The 21377-nt window shown below is 43.4% G+C and overlaps 1 protein-coding gene across 3 annotated transcripts in view; it reads left to right on the plus strand.

Moving 5' to 3' along the window:
• pip4k2aa (phosphatidylinositol-5-phosphate 4-kinase, type II, alpha a) overlaps window positions 1-21377 on the plus strand; it is a 34892-nt gene that overhangs the window by 5693 nt on the left and 7822 nt on the right. The window contains exons 2-7 of one of the 3 annotated variants that reach the window (XM_045702046.1): window positions 16891-16988; window positions 17086-17182; window positions 17366-17518; window positions 17611-17757; window positions 17854-17892; window positions 21010-21123. In XM_045702046.1, coding sequence (XP_045558002.1) covers window positions 16891-16988; window positions 17086-17182; window positions 17366-17518; window positions 17611-17757; window positions 17854-17892; window positions 21010-21123 — 648 coding nt within the window. The remainder of the gene's footprint in view (window positions 1-16890; window positions 16989-17085; window positions 17183-17365; window positions 17519-17610; window positions 17758-17853; window positions 17893-21009; window positions 21124-21377) is intronic. The other 2 variants (XM_045702047.1, XM_045702048.1) reach the window with 2 other exon arrangements.

The raw sequence follows: 21377 nt of genomic DNA on the forward strand, positions 1-21377 counted from the left end.
CCACTAGGCCGTCATTGTAAATAAGAATTTGTTTTTAACTGACTTGCCTAGTTAAATAAAAAAATAATATTACAAAAATACATTTGGTAACAGAATAGAACTGAGGGAGATTTTACCGTAAGTCTGTTACCAAACCTTGCATCTGTATAGTTTTTCCAGTAAATGTTTTTATTTTATTGACTGTGTAAATTGTTCAAAGTAGTCATTGTGCATAGAGTTGTATGGTATGTGAAATCTTTTTAGTGAAAAATCTGCGTTTCAGCATAATTCTGTTACCATGGAATTGCCCCTAACTAATATCGTTGTTAAGCCAGGGAGGGGAACCAAGGGAGGTTACACAATAAGTGTGTCATGACCACAACAGCCTAGCCTAGATGGTATTCTATCCCACTGGTAGTTTACTGCATCAGGCTTGTGTGATGTTGTGACCACACCTGTGACAGGAATACTTCAATTAGCTCCCAGAGAGTTGATGCCCTAGGCTTTAGCTCAGTGGGCTAATGTTGTCCACTTTAGTCACACAGACAGTATCTGTGTTTGATTCCCAGCCAATGTGGCGTAGCCTGCATGTTCAAACTGCTCTTTTTGCATTTCCTGACAGGGTGACGGATAACCATGTTTTATGCCTGAAGCTGCTTGATTTACAGTTTAACTCCTCATGGTCGCAATGACTTTCTCTTTCTTGCAGACTTGCAACAAGCTCTAAATTGGTCAGTTAGTGAGGGCGATAGTTAGAAATAGAAAGCCTGCTGATTGTGTTTGAGCTGATGTCTATGCCCCAGGTTTGAGTAGGGTTCAGATGTAATGTCTGCTAGTGACGGAACAATGGAATGGAGAGAGGGGAGGCCTGACAATGTGGTCCACCAGTAGAACTGTGCAGAGGCAAGACACACACACACTGAGGCAGGCAACTAAACAGAACCCTTATCTCCTCAGGGACACATGAATCAAACCCATCCACTCACTAGCACTTCCTGGAAACTCACCAGCTCACTGCATTCCTGCAGCTCTAGTATCATGGGAAACCAGTGACAGGACTAGACAATTCAATTGTTAGTCACTAGACGGCCATGGTAGAAAGGACAGAGAGAAGTCACTAGATTACCTGGCTCGAGAGCTTTTCTTGATTTGCGGCAGCACCTCTACTGTAGTTGTTTGAGCACAAATTGCATTTGTGATTTTTAAAGTGCTAGCCTCCGCTGTGCCTCGGTCCTTCCAGCTGTGTGATTGGTAGAAGTGCATGAGTGACAGCAGCTAGACATCTCGGTCTATAATCCTTAATCTCCTTGTGTGGCGAGATAACTAACTCAGTCTGACAGCCAAAGCCTCAGACATCCCTACTGTCTTAAGGCCTTGAGGATATAGGACTTAGCTTAGAGAGAGACACTGACTGTTGACACGCAGCTCAGCCGTACAACAGGGACCTGTAGTGCTCCATCCATGGACAGGAGCTCTCTAGAATGTCAGTACAAATCTCTGGCGAATCATCATACATACAGCGGTTGGCTCTAATGGGCACGTTGTAGACATGTACTATTTCAGTGATAATTTGATGTGTAGTAGCATTCTACATTATAAATCAGTGAAAGACTCTAGAGGAATGTACAGTCAGTCAGTAACCAAGCAGACGAAGTGAGAGAATGGATGTGGAGTGCTGTAACGCTTGGAATGCTAAAAATCAAATCACATACACATATTTAGCAGATGTTATTGCGGGTGTAGCGAAACATGATCAAAGTATTCCCCCTCTCTCTGAGCCAGTGACTGTCTGGGTCTGTGTGTTGCATAAGAGGCTGTTTCTATTAATAGCCACAGGAGTGACCTGCAACTAATATGTGGTGAATATGGGTGAAGAACAGAATAGATGGGATCTCACAAAGTACCTGGAGTCCCCGGGGACCAGACAAGCACATCCACTGTGTGTGTGTGTGTGTGCATGCGGTCTCTCAGACACGATTCTGCAGCATATGACTGTAGCTTGCCATACAACAGAAGTAAATATTATGCGTCATGTCTGAGGAGACGATGACATTGCATGACATTGATGTAAACTGAATATAGCTTAAACTGGCGATCAGCAGTTGTAACAATAACAATGCGTTCTCCCATGTTTTGGTAAGAAGCTGAGGGATGGGGCTGGAGAAATGTAACCTTTTTGAACTAAGCTCATGAGGCATTTATAAGTCTTCATACATATAATTCATTTAAGTCTAAAAATGGGCGTAGCATCTGCTGATTGCCACATTAAGCCACCAACAGTAGATATTGAAGCTGCAGCACACGTGTGCCCTCGTTGTCATGCGATGTCCTATCAATGTGTGTACAGTAGCCCCCACGAGAAGAGAAGCGAATAGAGTGCATGTGTACATTCCCTATCATAGCTCAGCCCTAGTGGTGTGTGCTCATTAACCCTCTGCTGTGAAGGGGAAACAAGGGAGTAATGAGAGAGATGGCGGAGGGAAGGAGGTGAGAGGAGCCTGCTAAATTAGCAATGTTTTAATAAGAACAGCTACTGCAGGGCTGCTGACCCTGAAACAGAACGGGTTCCTTCCTTATAGCCTCACAGGTTTAGCCTAGCTAGCAGTTAGCTTAGTTTAGCCGGCAGGACCCTCATACTCCCCTAGCCAATACAGACCTTTCTCCTCGCTCACATCATATCAGCCAGGAACTAATAAAACAGATGTACTCTATTGCTAATATGATTTATACCTCTAATGAGTAATCTAGTTAATCATGGAGTGATAAGAGCAGGGCAGGTTCCTTGTATTCAAGTTGTTAACATTGTGATGGGGCTCCCGAGTGGCATTGCATCTCAGTGCTAGAGGCGTCACTACAGAGCCTGGTTTGATTCCAGGCTGTATCACAACCTGCCATGATTCCCATAGGGCGACGCACACCCGGGTTAGGGTTTGGCCGGAGTAGGGCGTCATTGTAAATAAGAATTTGTTCAACTTGCCTAGTTTAATAAAGGTAATAAAAATAATGAACAGGTCATGTTGAATGGTGATTGTCTATAGGGCCTATGCTGTCTACAGCCTGTGATGATGAATAGGCTAATGTACAGTAGAGGCTGATGAGGTAGTGGTCCCATTGTTTAAAGGCCAACCAGGTCCCCTGGTTTCTATACAGTTGTAATCTGCGACCTTTTAGAGCCTCATTATCTTGGCTACTCCCTAAACATGTCTGGTGAATTGACCATTCAAGTTTCTCTGCATGTGACATTTTAGCCACGTGTTTTTTTCCCCCCACAAACAAAGAAATCATACCACCAACAAAGCTTTAAAGTTAGACTCATCCATATGACATCATCATAGACTGCGAGGCCCGGGTTTTAGTTAGGTGGTGGGTGTGGCAGGGAGAGCGGTTGGCACGGCTGAATTTTAGAGGCCCCCCATCTTGGCGGTGTAGTCATGTTTGCATTTCAAACGCTTAGGAGGCCTGCCCAAGACTTTTCTATGCAGAAAACAAACACATTCTAATCATTGGTGCATACCTTAACCTGAACCATGACAGTAGTGTCACAAATACCCCTGATTTTCTTTAAAAGTACTATATGAAAAGGGTACAGACCATGAAATGGTGTGTTAGTGGGGTGTGTATATCTTATGTAACTGAGGGTGTAATTAGTATGATCGTGTGAAATTGGTCCTGATTTGATTTATTGCAGGCAGGCAGTCAGAGAGAATTAGGCTATACCCCCATGAAAAGGCTAGTACTAATACAGTACAACCACACACAGGGTTAATCATTTAATATATTACATTTGTAAAGTGCTTTTCATTATACAGAATAATCTCAGTGCATAAAATAAAAAACAACTATCCACGGAAACTGACATAAAGAACACCACTGACGCTACAAGAGACAAGGCCACCAAGGAGCACAGCTATCAACAGAAAGCCTTCCTAAAGAACAAAGTCTTCAGGCTCCTTTTTAAGGTAGGGCAGGGCGATACGGCCTAAAAATCATATCTACATTTTTTTGGGGGGGGGACGATTCAAGATATCTCGATTTTCAAACAGTCAGCAATAATCCTAATGAATTCAGGGCTTGTGAAGTTATACCTAAGTTAAACGTAAGCCTTCCACAACCATAAGACCCAGGGGGGTTGTGTTAAAATGCGGAAGACACATTTCAGTTGAATGCATTGTTGTATAACTGACTAGGTATCCCCCTTTCCTTTCCCTGTTCACTAGACAATTATTTAATCAAAATAGTTGAACCTGCTTTTTTGCAATCACTGATCTGGGTTTCGAGTCTGTTGATGAAAATGCACTTTTTTGTTACAAATGTAACCATTTAGTGGTTAAGAGCGTTGGTTCAATAAACAAAAAGTTGCTGGTTCGAATCCCTGAGCCAACTAGGTAAAAAAAGCTGATGTTCCTTGTGCAAGGCACTTAACCCTAATTGCTCTGGATATGAGCATCTGCTAAATAACAAATACAAAATAAAAACATTATGCACATTCAGTAATAATTACTCATTTCTTGTGACAGGCATTTGGCTATAGAAAATGAACACAGGTCTAATATAAACATTATCTCAAGCATAAGCCCACGTGCTAGTGAGTAGCCAGCTAACCTGTATATGTCAAGTTTAGCCAACTTGGATCTTTTTGCTAGCTAACAAGGCAGAACAGTGGAGTTGTTATGAACGCACCATACTGTCTGTCTCCAACTGTTTGAACAGCATGTTAGCCTGTCCACTTTGTTCAGATGTTGAAATAAAGTATCCTTCCTTATTTATCAGAATGAGAACGAGTTCCCAATTCCTTATTTTGTGTTTTATGCTTATTGCGCGTTTATAAAACAGACTAGTCAGCTAGTATAACAGTCTTTGGCTAAAATGCTGGTAGCGGTACTTGGTACTGCAATGCTGCACACAACAAACTGACCTTTCATTTCTAGACTCAGTTTTCATTGATACTTTCGTTTTAGTAGTGTCAGTAGAAAGTTCTATTTCTCCTCTATTACAGTATATTAATGTCTCTGTGTTTCTGTGTCCATATGACCCATTCTGTTGGACCAAACCTCAAATGCAAATAGCGCGTTGAAACCGCATGTCAGAGAGGAAGACGTGATCTCTCATCTTTGTTGTTGTCAGTGGCATGGAGAAGGGCTTGGTGTGTGTGTGTGTGTGTGTGTGTGTGTGTGTGTGTGTGTGTGTGTGTGTGTGTGTGTGTGTGTGTGTGTGTGTGTGTGTAAACCAGAGAAAGAGGCGACGCGTGCGTTTTCACTCTGGCAAATATCTGTCAAATAAGCCCAATGGGTTTATTTTGGACCTAAGCTTGTCTCCTGACTTCCTGCCTTTGGGAGAAAGACTCCCATTGTTCAGGCGGAGACATGTGCATCTCGTCATTATATACAGATTTCTGGTGTAAATGGGAAGGTGCACAGAAGGAGCAAAGGAAACGAGACCAAAAAGACAAGTGAACATAAACGCTTAAAAAAAAAAAAAAAAAAAACTTTATTCTTGCGATGCAGGCATTTGGAATATTGCGCAAAAACATTCATTTGAATGAATTCGATATATCGCCCAGCTCTACCTTCAGGTGGTCCGGGAGGGCATTCTAGACGCTGAGGGTGGTCGAGCTGTAAGCCCATATCGCCAAGCAGCCCAGTTTGTTTCAGGGGGCGTGGAGAAGCAGGTTGTCGCTTGACTTGAGGCTGCAGGTGGGTTTACGGGATTTAGGGAGACCGATAATTGAATTCTACACTAAACGCAGTGATGCGTGTTTCTCTTCACATGATGGTGACTGAAATGAGACTAACAGGCTGAATTGTTAACCACCACAAGGCCTGAGTTGTCTGTCTGTCTTTGAGATGTTACGGTTGGGGGGTGCAGAAGTCAGATTGAACAGGATTTACCCTATTGGATTCATCACATCAAACTATTTGTTCCAAGACACACAGTGGTGGAAATACTGCTAACTAGCCTAACTGCGCATTCTGCATCCTTTCATGTGATATGCCTGATTTGTACACAATTGACTCATGAAATGTGCTGGATGTCCATGTGCTCAATATATCCACTAGCCTTGACAGGTGTCATCCAGGTTTAGAGCAGTATATCTCTGTTAGTGCTACTAGGAGAGATTACATACCAGGTACACTTACTAAATCTGTCCCTTTTTATAGTCAAACAAACATCAAATCAGTCACTAAGCAGTAAGCACCAACTGCTATTGTAGGCCTATGTACTGTGACTGTACCATAGAAATGTCTAGCCTACATGCTCTGTTTGAGTATAGACTGGTTGTACTTGTTAAATCTACCATACATGTAACAACATGTTATCTTGACTTAAGTAACAGTGATCTGTCAGCAGGTACACCAGCCAGCTGTATGTCAGTCAGGGCGGTGTGTCTGTCAGTCAGTCAGGGAGCGGTGTGCGTCTGTCTGTCAGTCAGGGAGCGGTGTGCGTCTGTCTGTCAGTCAGGGAGCGGTGTGCGTCTGTCTGTCAGTCAGGGAGCGGTGTGCGTCTGTCGGTCAGTCAGGGAGCGGTGTGCGTCTGTCGGTCAGTCAGGGAGCGGTGTGCGTCTGTCGGTCAGTCAGGGAGCGGTGTGCGTCTGTCGGTCAGTCAGGGAGCGGTGTGCGTCTGTCGGTCAGTCAGGGAGCGGTGTGCGTCTGTCGGTCAGTCAGGGAGCGGTGTGCGTCTGTCGGTCAGTCAGGGAGCGGTGTGCGTCTGTCGGTCAGTCAGGGAGCGGTGTGCGTCTGTCGGTCAGTCAGGGAGCGGTGTGCGTCTGTCGGTCAGTCAGGGAGCGGTGTGCGTCTGTCGGTCTGTCAGGGAGCGGTGTTATGAGAAATTAGGCTCCCTGTGCTGAGTTCCTCTCCCACTTCCTGTCCACTGGGGCCATGGAGCACGCTCACTCTGCTCCGAGGCGGAAACCCCAGACTCCGTCACCAAGGCAACGAAGAACAGGAAGTGGAACTGTGATAGTTGGCCATGCTGAGATAGAGAGAGCGCGCTGCAGAGAGATAACAGCCATCATCAAAGGAGAAGGAGATTAAACACAACATAAACATGAGAGCTCCACTCTGCACCACTCAGCTTCACTCTGAGGTGATAAGAACAGGCCAAGGAACACAGTGACTAGAATAATAGGATGCATCCCAAATGGCACCCTATTCCCTTTATAGTGCCCTACTCTTGGACCCTGGTTTAAAGTGTACTATAAAGGGAATAGGGTGCCATTTGGAACACCTCCTGTTGGGGTATTCAAAACCTGGAGGTCCGGGAAATGCTGTTCTAAGTGGTTCTTTTCATTTTGGGCTAAATCCTGCCTGCCTGACTGAACATATGAATGCACCATGATATAATTAGACAGAGAGACTAGTAATCCTGCTTCCTTCAGGGGAGATGTTTATATTCTGTCACCGTCAACCCCCAGAATACATTGCTGCCTGCCTCTGTGCTGTCCTCCTGGTTGTGTGTGTGTTGTGTGTGTGTGTGTGTGTGTGAGAGAGGGGGGAGGGGGGGCTGACTGACTGACTACTTTCACAGAGGTCATGTCTCTCATCTCCCCTCTGATAAGGGAGAGCACCACCTCCTTTGCATGTGTATCTGATCAGTTACAGGAATGAGAATGGAAGTGTAGGTGTGTGTAGGGGCATTGTCGTCTTTCCTGCCTTTGTAATGTGTGTGAAATAGAGGTTTGTGATGTGGGGACTACTTCTGATGTACACAGGATGCTGACAGTCTCTGAGTAACGTTGTTACCTGGCACCCCACATCACTGACAGTCTCTGAGTAACGTTGTTACCTGGCACCCCACATCACTGACAGTCTCTGAGTAACGTTGTTACCTGGCACCCCACATCACTGACAGTCTCTGAGTAACGTTGTTACCTGGCACCCCACATCACTGACAGTCTCTGAGTAACGTTGTTACCTGGCACCCCACATCACTGACAGTCTCTGAGTAACGTTGTTACCTGGCACCCCACATCACTGACAGTCTCTGAGTAACGTTGTTACCTGGCACCCCACATCACTGACAGTCTCTCTCTCTCTCTCTCTCTCTCTCTCTCTCTCTCTCTCTCTCTCTCTGTCTCTCCTCTTGTCTCTCCTCTTGTCTCCTTTCCTCCTGTGCCATGCTGCATCTCTCTCTTGCATGCTCTCTTCCCGGATGTTATCACACCTCATTTGGTCTAGAGGCGGAGGAGAGTCCTGCTGAGACCATATTCTACACCATCTGTTGTTGGATCCTTCAGCATTAGGCGAGAGATGCAGGCATCAATCCCACATGACAGGGGCATATTGGCCCACCGCCTATTAAAACAGAATGATATGATACCGATACTTTTCGTCTATATTGGATTACAACATAAACGCTTAGCTATTGCACTTTTTTTTTTTATCAAGTTCTCACAGAAATGGACTATAGAATCGACTCTGGGCAATTCCACGGCAACAGAATTGCGCTGTGTACTACTCCCTTCACAGAACAGTGCAAACTGGCTCTAACCAGAATAGAAAGAGGAGTGGAAGGCCCCAGTGCACAACTGAGCAAGAGGACAAGTACATTAGTGTCTAGTTTTGAGAAACAGACGCCTCACAAGTCCTCAACTGGCAGCTTCATTAAATAGTACCTGCAAAACACCAGTCTCAACGTCAACAGTGAAGAGGCGACTCCAGGATAATGTCCAGTGTCTGTTATTTTGCCCATCTTAATCTTTTATTTTTATTTGCCAGTCTGAGAGAGGGCTTTTTCTTTGCAACTCTGCCTAGAAGGCCAGCATCCCGGAGTCACCTCTTCACTCCATTGCTCCAGATACTCAACTAGTCTAAAGAAGGCCAGTTTTATTGCTGCTTAAGTCAGAACAACAGTTTTCAGCTGTGCAAACATAGTTGAAAAAGGGTTTTCTAATGATCAATTAGCCATTTCAAATGATAAACTTGGATTATCTAACACAACGTGCCATTGGAACACAGGAGTGATGGTTGCTGATAATGGGCCTCTACGCCTATGTAGATATTCCATAAAAAATCAACCGTTTCTAGCTATAATAGTCATTTACAACATTAACAATGACCCCAAACTTTGGAACGGTAGTGTGTGTGTGAGATACACATACAGAGAATGATTTATTTCAGCTTTAATTTCTTTCATCACATTCCCAGTGGGTCAGAAGTTTACATACACTCAATTAGTATTTGGTAGCATTGCCTTTAAATTGTTTAACTTTGGTCAAACGTTTCGGGTAGCCTTCCACAAGCTTCCTACAATAAGTTGGGTGAATTTTGGCCCATTCCTGGTGGTGTAACTGAGTCAGGTTTGTAGGCCGCTTTGCTTGCACACGCTTGCAAATCCTTTGCATAAATTGCCTACATTACTACAAATATTAATAGCTAATTATGGAAATTAAGAAACAGGATTTTTTAAATATATATATATCTTTTACAAATGTTTTATATATATATTTTTTTTTAAATTATATATATTTTTTTGATAGCTATAGATAATACAAATCGAGGTGAGGGTGATGGAAATGCATTTGGCGGTTGATCTACTTCTGATCTGTAAATGGCACTGTGTGCTCTTTTCCAAAGATGGATCCCAGTCTGTTCAGGGCTATGGGATCCAAGGGGGTCGGGGGTGGTCTGCCGGGCATTGGGATGACAACCCAACTCGGGATGGGGAGGGCTTTTAGTGGGTGGAATAGTGTGGACCAATTGGAGGTTTACTTAGTGGCAATGCAAATATCATGGTACAGTTATATAGACACTCAATCATCATGTTACTTTTTAATGGTACGTTTACAAACATATATTTTGATAAATAGAGTTCAAAGTTGTCTCATTACGGTAAGTGGTGAAATAAGTATAGCCACTTACAACGGTAATAGCTTAGCCGATAATAAGAAAAGACGATCAGAGAAGGAATACCATATCTATTGTTTACAGGAAACTCATTCAACAATTTTAGTTGCAATTTTGTGGAAAAAGGACTGCGGGGGCGAAATATATTTCTCCCATAGGCAAAGAAATTCAAAAGGGGTGTTGGTTTTAATTAACAGTTATTTTGATCCAAATGTGCAAATTGTCCAAACAGATCATCAAGGTAGATGGATTATTTTAAATATGTTATTGGACAATAAACAGATGTGGCTTATTAACCTATACGGACCAAATAATGATGATCCAAGCTTCTTTGAAAATATATATAAGAATTTATCAACTCTACAAGCAACACTAGACTATATTATTATTATTATTATTATTATTGTGGGAGATTTTAATACGGTCTTAAATACCTCTATGGACCGCAAAGGAAATCACACTACAAACTATCACCCTCAGGCACTTAAGGAAATCATGAATGTCATGGATATATTGGAATTAGTGGATATATGGAGACTTAATTACCCTGACCTAGTGACATATACATGGCGGAGGCTTAATCGAGCTAGTCGTCTTGACTACTTTCTTATGCCATTCTCTCTGGCACCAAAAGTTTCAAAAGTGTTGATAGGGGACAGAATGCGGTCAGATCATCACATAATTGACATATATTACTCTTACAGAATTTCCACGTGGGCGAGGATATTGGAAATTTAATCAAAGCCTACTAGATGATGATATTGTTTAGAACTAGGACAGAAGAATTTATAACTGACTTTTTCAGACATAACATAGGTACGGCAGATCCCCTTACTGTATGGGACACTTTAAAATGTGCCTTTAGAGGCCGTGCAATTCAGTACTCATCTATAAAAAAAAAAGCAATTTAGATCAAAAGAGTCCATATTAACAAAGGAAATTTGAAGGACTAACAGCACAGTTATATAGCAATAAAAACTGTACCATAGAGGCACAGAATAAGTTAGAGGAAAAATAAATGGAGGAACTTATTCAAGAAAGATCCAGTGTAATATATTATAAAAATAAAGCGAACTGGATGGAATATGGGAAAAAATGCACCAAATTTATTTTTCAATCTTCAATATATAAATGCTACCAAAAAAAATGTATTGAAACTTGTTATAAATGATGGAGTCACGCATGATTCACCGAATGATATTTTGAAAGAGGAAGTAAAGTACTTTAAGAATATGTTTTCGTTTCAGTCTCCTCCATCTCCTCTAACTGGAACTAATTGTATGGATCTTTTTCCTAATAATAATGTAAAATGAACATCTGTACAGAAAGACTCATGTGAAGGCCAAATTACAGAGGAGGAACTTCTTGATGCAATTAAAGCCTTTAAGGCGGGGGAAAACTCCAGGGCTGTATGGCATATCGGTGGAAGTGTACAAAACTTTTTTTGATATATTCAGAGGACCATTACCATGATTTAACCACTCCTATATAAATGGTAGATTATCAGACACGCAACAAGAATGTCTGATTTGATTATTACTGAAACAGGACCCAAGTGATATATATATATATATATATATTAATTACTGCTCAAAAAAATAAAGGGAACACTTAAACAACACAATGTAACTCCAAGTCAATCACACTTCTGTGAAATCAAACTGTCCACTTAGGAAGCAACACTGATTGACAATAAATTTCACATGCTGTTGTGCAAATGGAATAGACAACAGGTGGAAATTATAGGCAATTAGCAAGACACCCCCAATAAAGGAGTGGTTCTGCAGGTGGGGACCACAGACCACTTCTCAGTTCCTATGCTTCCTGGCTGATGTTTTGGTCACTTTTGAATGCTGGCGGTGCTTTCACTCTAGTGGTAGCATGAGACGGAGTCTACAACCCACACAAGTGGCTCAGGTAGTGCAGCTCATCCAGGATGGCACATCAATGCGAGCTGTGCCAAGAAGGTTTGCTGTGTCTGTCAGCGTAGTGTCCAGAGCATGGAGGCACTACCAGGAGACAGGCCAGTACATCAGGAGACGTGGAGGCCGTAGGAGGGCAACAACCCAGCAGCAGGACCGCTACCTCCGCCTTTGTGCAAGGAGGAGCAGGAGAAGCACTGCCAGAGCCCTGCAAAATGACCTCCTGCAGGCCACTAATGTGCATGTGTCTGCTCAAACGGTCAGAAACATGAGGGTGGTATGAGGGCCCGACGTCCACAGCTGGGTGTTGTGCTTACAGCCCAACACCGTGCAGGACGTTTGGCATTTGCCCGAGAACACCAAGATTGGAAAATTCGCCACTGGCGCCCTGTGCTCTACACAGATGAAAGCAGGTTCACACTGAGCACATGACAGACGTGACAGAGTCTGGAGACGCCGTGGAGAACGTTCTGCTGCCTGCAACATCCTCCAGCATGACCGGTTTGGCGGTGGGTCAGTCATGGTGTGGGGTGGAATTTCTTTGGGGGCCGCACAGCCCTCCATGTGCTCGCCAGAGGTAGCCTGACTGCCATTAGGTACCGAGATGAGATCCTCAGACCCCTTGTGAGACCATATGCTGGTGCGGTTGGCCCTGGGTTCCTCCTAATGCAAGACAATGCTAGACCTCATGTGGCTGGAGTGTGTCAGCAGTTCCTGCAAGAGGAAGGCATTGATGCTATGGACTGGCCCGCCCGTTCCCCAGACCTGAATCCAATTGAGCACATCTGGGACATCATGTCTCGCTCCATCCACCAACGCCACATTGCACCACAGACTGTCCAGGAGTTGGCGGATGCTTTAGTCCAGGTCTGGGAGGAGATCCCTCAGGAGACCATCCGCCACCTCATCAGGAGCATGCCCAGGCGTTGTAGGGAGGTCATACAGCCACGTGGAGGCCACACACACTACTGAGTCTCATTTTGACTTGTTTTAAGGAAATTACATCAAAGTTGGATCAGCCTGTAGTGTGGTTTTCCACTTTAATTTTGAGTGTGACTCCAAATCCAGACCTCCATGGGTTGATAAATTGGATTCCATTGATTATTTTTGTGTGATGTTGTTGTCAGCACATTCAACTATGTAAAGAAAAAAGTATTTAATAAGATTATTTCTTTCATTCAGATCTAGGATGTGTTGTTTAAGTGTTCCCTTTATTGATCCAGTCCATAAAAAAAAATGGAGACCCCTTACACTTCAGTGTTGTGATGCAAAAATGCTTGGCGCATAGAATTAAAAAAGTATTGTCAGAGATTATTCATCCTAATCAGGCGGGATTTTTACATGGACAATGCATTGGAGATAATAAAAGACAAGTACTGGAAACAATAGAATACTATGAAATATCGGGGACACCAGGCCTGGTTTTCATAGCTGATTTTGAAAAGGCTTTTGATAAAGTATGACTGGAGTTTATATTTCAATTTTGGGGAATGTCTTATAAAATGGGTTAAAGTTATGTATAGTAACCCTAGGTGTTGAATAGTAAATAATGGCTACATGTTAGAAACTATCTAGAGGAGTAAAACAAGGGTGTCCACTATCAGCATATCTATTTATTATTGCCATCGAAGTGTTAGCTTTTAAAATTAGATCAAACAATATTAAAGGATTAGAAATCCGTGGCTTAAAAACAAAGGTGTCTTTTTACGCTGATTCATGTTTTCTTTTAAAACCACAATTAGGATCTCTCCACGGCCTCATAGAGGATCTAGATACTTTTGCTATCCTCTCTGGATTAAAACCAAATTATGATAAGTGTACTATATTATGTATTGGATCACAAAAAAAATGCTAATTTTACATTACCGTGTAGTTTACCAATTAAACGGTCTGACGGAGATGTGGACATACTCGGTATACATATCCCAAAAGAAAGAAATGATCTCACTCCAATACATTTTTATAGAAAGTTAGCAGAAATATATAAGATCTTGCTACCATGGAAAGTAAAATACCTGTCTAGTTGTGGAAAAATCACTCTGATTAACTCTTTAGTCATATCTCAGTTTACCTATTTGCTAATGGTTTTGCCTACACCTAGTGACCTGCTTTTTAAATTATATGAACAAAAAATATTCCATTTTATTTTGAATGGCAAGCCAGACAAAATTAAAAGGGCCTATTTATATAACGAATATGAATTCGGGGGGCAGAAATGATTCAATATTAAAGCATTAGACATCTCACTAAAGGCATCAGTCATACAAAAGTTATACTTAAATCCAAACTGGTTCTCTAGTAAATTGGTAGGAATGTCTCATCCCATGTTCAAGAATGGCCTTTTCCCCTTTATTCAGATTACACCTGCTCACTTTCGGGTTGTTTTGAAAAGGAAATAATCTCCAAAATGTCGTTATTTTTTTAAACAAGCCTTAGGAAGTTGGTTGCAATTTCAGTTTAATCCACCTGAAAAGACAGAACAAATAATACAACAAATATTGTGGTTAAACTCAAATATACTAATTGATAAAAAAATATATATATTTTTCGAAGAAATGTTTAAAAAACATAATTTTAGTGAATGATATCAAAAATAGGACTGGTGGAGTTATGTCACACATGCAGCAAACAGACAGACATATGGAAATGTCTGCTCTACCCAAAATTACAACCAACTAATTGCAGCATTACCACAAAAATGGAAGAGGCAAGTAGAAGGGGAAAAAGTATGGAACTTGTATGTTGGCCCTGTATTAAAGAACATAAATGGTTAAAGACAAGTGTGGATAAATAAAAACATTTTCCAATTTCATTTAAGGACCAAAAAATTGACAGCTGTGCCATATAAATTGCAAAATAGTTGGGAAGAGATTTTCGATGTACCCATTCCATGGCACTTGCTTTATGAATTGATACGCAAAACGCCGGATTCAGAACTTCACATTTTTCCATTTAAATTACTATACAAAATTTTTGCAACTAATAGAATGTTATATATATGGGGGATACAATCTTCCCAGCTCTGCAGATTTTGCTGTGAGGAGGCAGAGTCATTAGATCATTGATTTTGGTATTGTCCATATGTAGCTCATTTTTGGTCACAGGTCCAGGAATGGCTGAAAAATTGCAACATTTGCCTAGAACTAACACTGCAGATAGCAATACTGGGTGATTTTAAAAAGCCATAATCAATAATAGAATAATTATTTTAGCAAAAATGTTTATTTTTAATTTACAGTCTGTAGAAGCTATGAGAATAGAAAGGTTCAGTACTTTTGTGAAGCATCACAGCACAGTTGAAAAATATATGGCAAATAGAAATCCAAAATGGATGGTGTTGATAGATGGGAGGGGTTGAATGCAGCTGAAGGGTGGGACTAATAACAAAATAACCAATGTAAAACATACGGGGTCTGTAAAATGTATATAGGTTCAGACATTTTGTGAAATAGCACAGTTACAAATAGAAATCAAACTGGATGGACATCAGAAATAGAGGAAGTACTAAAAACAAACAAAATGTAACTATTGTAAAATAGATTGTGTCTGTAAAATGTGTATAAGATGTATATGTATGTATGTGCATATGCATGCATGCTGTACCAGTCAAAAGTTTGGACACACCTACTCATTTGAGGGTTTTTCTTAATTTTTTGCTATTTTCTAAATTGTAGAATAATAGTGAAGACATCAAAACTATAAAATAACACATATGGAATCATGTAGTAACCAAAAAAGTGTTAAACAAATCTTAAATATATTTTAGATTCTTCAAAGTAGCCACCCTTTGCCTTGATGACAGCTTTGCACACTAGGCATTCTCTCAACGAGCTTCATGAGGTAGTCACCTGGAATGCTTTTCCAACAGTCTTGAAGGAGTTCCCACATATGCCGAGCACTTGTTGGCTGCTTTTCCTTATCTCTGCGGTCCAACTCATCCCAAACCATGTCAATTGGGTTGTTGGGTGATTGTGGATGCCAGGTCATCTGATGCAGCACTCATCACTCTCCTTCTTGGTCAATTAGCCTTTACACAGCCTCGGTGTGTTTTGGGTCATTGTTCTGTTAAAAAAACAATATTTCCACTAAGTGCAAATCAGATGGAAAGGCGTGCGCCCCATGGAGGATTTGAACTTGCACCACAAGTGGCAATAGATGTCAGGAACTTGGCCCCATACCACTGTGATCTAACCGTCCAGAGCCGTCGGCGCTTGTAATGCACAATTATATTATCAGTGTGTGCCATTGGACTTCTGGTAGGTATGTTTTAGTGAGAAAGAGTTGATCAGAAACAACTACATTTACCCTCCACCTAAATGTATATTTATGAGCAATTCCCCGAACCCCCAACTTCTCACCTGAATGCATTTTTGTTTTACATTTGAAGGGGTTGGGCAAAGGCTGAGATTGGGGTTGAGAGTTACTCTTTGACTTTTTCTGCTGGATGTTTTTTCTAAGACCCCTTTTCCATCTGTTCGACCAGAAATCAAATGTTTTGGGTGAAAAAAATGTATAATGCCTTAATGTCTCAAATATAGACTCATTATGTTTGTAACAGACCTATAAGACTAGAGTGGCTGCTATAGTAAGTAGTTAATGAAGTAGTTAATAAAACCATAGACTGTGTGGACCTGAACAGCCTCTCAGCATGACACACGCACATGGTGACACACAGAGCTGGAAACTGATTATGACAATCTGTCTCCAGCCCCATCCCTCAATCTGTGTGAGTCACAGCCACTGATGCCAGCAGGCAGGCAGTTCTAAAGATCCCTGCTGTCTTGAAGCTAGCTAGACTACAACCCTGTCCCTGCCTGCCGCCGCCTCCCCACACACTCTCTGTCTCGTGTTGGTTTCACATTTCTTGCAGTAGAGGAAATACAGAATGTCTAGTCAACGTTGTTGTTGTTTAGGTGTTTTAGTACTGTGCTGAAACAAAAGCCTGCACAAGCAGGAATGATGGTCACTGAGCTAAAGAGACAGATGAAGGGGGTGTGATGAGTATGGAGGTCAGAGGTGCTGTATGCTCATCTTGATTAAAAGAACAGGCCTCTGGATTTGACTAACATTAGTTCAATCTGATGGGATGTTTATGTTTAGTCATTACTCTACAATAACACTATGCTTTCTCTTTCTCTCGCACTCAGATCAATGAGTTGAGCCATGTTCAGATCCCCATCATGCTGATGCCTGATGACTTCAAGGCCTACTCCAAGATCAAGGTGGACAATCACCTCTTCAACAAGTAAGTGTACAGACACACACAAGACACACTAATCAAAATGCTCTGATGTTAAATGTCTATCTCAATAACAGCTTGTACTGTGTGTGTGTGTGTGTAGGGAAAACATGCCGAGCCATTTCAAGTTTAAGGAGTACTGTCCTCTGGTGTTCCGCAACCTTAGAGAACGTTTTGGCATCGACGACCAGGATTTCCAGGTACACGCACGCAGAAGCAGACTGAACTCTGACAATCACACACTCACTCTCTCTCTCTCTCTCTCTCTCTCTCTCTCTCTCTCTCTCTCCCACAATTTCTTGCTCACATTCTCTCTGTAGATTCAAAAACAGTTTCAGATTTTTACAGAAATGTGTGATTCACTGTTCTCTCTCTCTTTGTAGAACTCCCTGACCCGTGCGGCTCCGTTAAACAGTGATTCCCAGGGTCGGAGTGGGGCTCGCTTCCACACCTCCTACGACAAACGCTACGTCATCAAAACCATCACCAGTGAGGATGTGGCTGAGATGCACAACATCCTCAAGAAGTACCACCAGGTACACACACACACACACACACACACACACACCTCAAGAAGTACGAAAGTGAGTCTTAATCAAACTCTCCTCCAATGCTTCTATTTCTCTAGTTCATAGTGGAGTGTCATGGCAACACGCTGCTGCCTCAGTTCCTGGGGATGTACCGCCTCACAGTGGACGGAGACGAGACCTACATGATCGTCACCAGGAATGTCTTCTCCCACCGCCTCTCTGTCTACAAAAAATATGACCTCAAGGTAGGTAGCTAGGTAGGTAGGGGTGGGAGGGAGGGAGGGGATAATTGGAGACTTTCATAAGGAAAAAGGAATGTCTGACATCTTTCTGTCTATCAGGGCTCCACTGTGGCCAGGGAGGCCAGCGACAAGGAGAAGGTACAGTAATTTACTCACACTCACACACACACACACAAAACAACCAGACCTATACATGGTGTGTTTTAGTGTATTGATATAGACACTAATTATGGAGTTTGATTCTGATTCCTGGCCACTCCCTGTCCTATAAAAGCCATGAGGGCGGGAACCGAGGAAGGAATGGACTGACGGACGGAGGGTGGGGGGAGGGACTGACGGACGGACAGGGTGAGGGGGAGGAACTGACGGACGGACGGACGGAGGGACTGGGGGCAGGGACCGGGGGGAGGGAGGGACTGACGGGGGAGGGACGAAGGGAGGGGGGGAGGAAGGGACGGACGGAAGGAGGGAGGGAGGGACGGAAGGGGGGGGGGACGGACAGAGGGAGGGAGGGAAGGGAGGGCCCAACGGAGGGGAGGGAGGGACCAACAGGGGTGGGGGACCGACAGGGGTGGGGGAAGGAAGCAAGGGACCGACCGACGGAGGGAGGGGACAGCGGGACCGACAGGAGGGACCGACGGCCCGAGGGGAGGGACCGACGGCCCGAGGGGAGGGACCGAGAAAGGGAGGGACCGAGGGAGGAGGGATGGACCGAGAAAGGGAGGGAGGGAGAGGAACCGAGGGAGGGAGAGGAACCGAGGGAGGGAGAGGGGGGACCGAGGGAGGGAGCTGTGTGTTAACACCTGGTCCATTAAACCAACAGCTTCTGTTCATTTACCTACCTGCCTTACCTTATGTCATCAACTACATGGCTCCACTTCTACTGAGCTGGTTTGCGTTGGTTTTTGGGGTGGGAGTGGGGGGGGGGTAGTTCAAACTGTTCATCTTCTGTTAAGACCCCTGCCCATTACACTCACCATACTCTTGCACGCTCCGTGTGTCTTCAGTTTGCTGCTGCTACAGCAGTCCCATTGCTTCCCCTGCTTGCTGTCTGTGTGTGAGAGACCGATGTGTGTGCCAAATGCTTTGTTTGTCTTCTAGAGAGTGAATGTTTTGTGTGTGTGTGCGTTTACATTCCTGGATTATTTGATCAGATGCTCTTTGTTTTCTGGTAATAAGAGCAGACTTTCTCTGAGAGTGAATGAGTGAATCAGCCCAGAGCCGTGTGGTCTAAATATATGGCTTTGATTCAGCCAATGGCAGTTGTACAAACAGAACACAGGCTTTGTGATTCTGCAACCTTCCCTGTTGGCAGGAATCTTCCCTGCAGTGTGGGAAAGTGTGATGTGGTGTGAACTGGCGTGTGAGACTGAACTTTTCTGCATATTTGGACGTTGTGTGTGTGTGTCTGAGTAGCTAGATCATCATTTGACCCCGACAGGCCGGATCTTTCCTCCTGAAACTGTAGAAGCTCGGCCGGGTGGAACACCAAAACCAGCGGGGCGTTGTAACTTCGGGGAACCCCTCAGTCTAAATATAGCCCTCTGAGGAAGAGAATAGGGACTTAAATGGGAGTACAGAAGCTGTTGATCACACACTGTACTACACAGTAAGCTCTCTTCTCTCAGCTTAATGTGTCACTATTACAGAATGCCAATAGTTTTTTCTGACAGATCAGCGATAACGGACTAGCCAAGATGTGGAACGACTTGAATTGTTCCATTTACAAACACAACGGCTGTAGTACTAATACAAGATAATACAAGTACCTACTGCTGCTGCTTTTACCACAGGCCTACAGCATTCACAGGCCTACAGCATTCACAGGCCTACAGCATTCACAGGCCTACAGCATTCACAGTTGTACACTGTTTTTACCTAAAAGTTTGACATAGTGTGTACACACACACACACACACACACACACTGTATGCGCACAGAAATCCGTGAACAGGCATGCCATGACCACCCACCATCACTGTTCAATTACATGACTTGTGAATGAATTAAAGGCCTTCTCACATTGAGCAGTCGTGTGTGTGTGTGTTCAGGCATGACTACTTCCACTATCATGTTTCATCTCTAATGGCAGACTGGCTTTAGAAATACACATTTTCTACATTTTCAGGTTAGGTTGATTCATTGGTTAGTTGGTAAAAAGCTGTGACTGAGTGGTATCCATAGGCACTGCTGTGTATTCATGAATACAGTAGGGGTGAATGGAGGTACAGGATATTAGGTGTGTGTTGAGGTACATGGTAGTTAGTATGTGTTAGGTGGTGTAATGTAATGTGCGTAACAGCCGTATGGTGTGTAGTGTTTCACACACAAACAACAAGCACTCTTGACTGACTGCATGCCCCCCCCCCCATGCACGTTCTCTGCATGGTCCTACATCTCTAGGTTCGTCTCCAACACCTCCACCAACCGCTCTGTTCTGCATGCTGTAGACTCACTTGGCCTACTGTCCTCACATGGAACCTGGACTTTTCTTTCACATCAACATATTCATACTTTACAGCCAGGGTGGGCAATGGGGCTGCACTATGCACTGTGCGGGGTTTTGTTCCTGCTCTTAACACACCTAATTCAAGTGATCTAATCACAGTCAATGTTTAGACCATGAATAGTGATGTGATTAGGGATCAGTTGTGTTAATGCTGGGCTGGAACAAAAGTCTGCACTCCCAGCTTCTCCCTGGTTCCAGAGATTTGTCATGGTACCTGTTTACCACTATAGATCTCTGCTATCTAACGTTGTTGTTTCCTCTCCCTGGGCTCCTCCTGCCCGCTGGTAGTGGTGTTAACACTGTTAGCTACCGGCTGGCCTTCCCTACAGGCGACATGGCATTTACCTGACATAGTCCGTCTTAGCAGCAGTCTAAAAGAACACCTGAAATGCCACCCTAGCTGTTACAGCGCTTTCTTATGCGCACAAAACCGGAGGATATGCAGATTCTGTTTACACTTAGCAGATGCTATATCCAAAGAGATTTGCAGTACAGTGAGAGCATAAAATGTAGTATGTGTATGTGATCCCTGCGGGAATTGAACCTGCAACCTTGGCTTTTCTAGCAGCACTTGCCAGGCTGTACGCTCTTTCAGAAGCTCTCTTTCCTTGCCGCGCTTTAAACTAGACTAATACAGTTTGTATATTTCTTAAACACTTGCCTTTCCTTAAAACTTCCTTCCTTCCTGTCCCCGGCTCTCTCCTCTCATCCTCCTCCCTCCATCCCTCCCTCGCTCCCCTCTTCTAGCAGCCACGCCCTCCTGAGGATGCGCCACCGCGGCCCAAATCTAACGTTCAGCAAAGGCTGCAAACGCTGCGGATCGCCACGCGCTTTTACTGCGCCATGAAACACGTAAGAGACGTAAGGAACAAGGCCAGGCATGCTCAATCTATCTACCTATCAAATCATATTATAGAACCAAGTCCAGGCATGCTCAATTTATCAGATCAATCGTATCTCATTTTATTTTCATAGCTTTTTCAGATTCCTGTAATGACAGATACAGGACACCTGCAATGGACTGACATGTAGGAAACAGGCAGATGGGAACTGGCTTATTCTGGAACAGTTATTCACACTGTTGTTTTTTCCCCCTTTCGTCTAGGGCTATTGAC

Source organism: Salmo salar, chromosome ssa19, assembly GCF_905237065.1.
Source record: "Salmo salar chromosome ssa19, Ssal_v3.1, whole genome shotgun sequence".
Taxonomy (NCBI): Eukaryota; Metazoa; Chordata; class Actinopteri; order Salmoniformes; family Salmonidae; genus Salmo; species Salmo salar.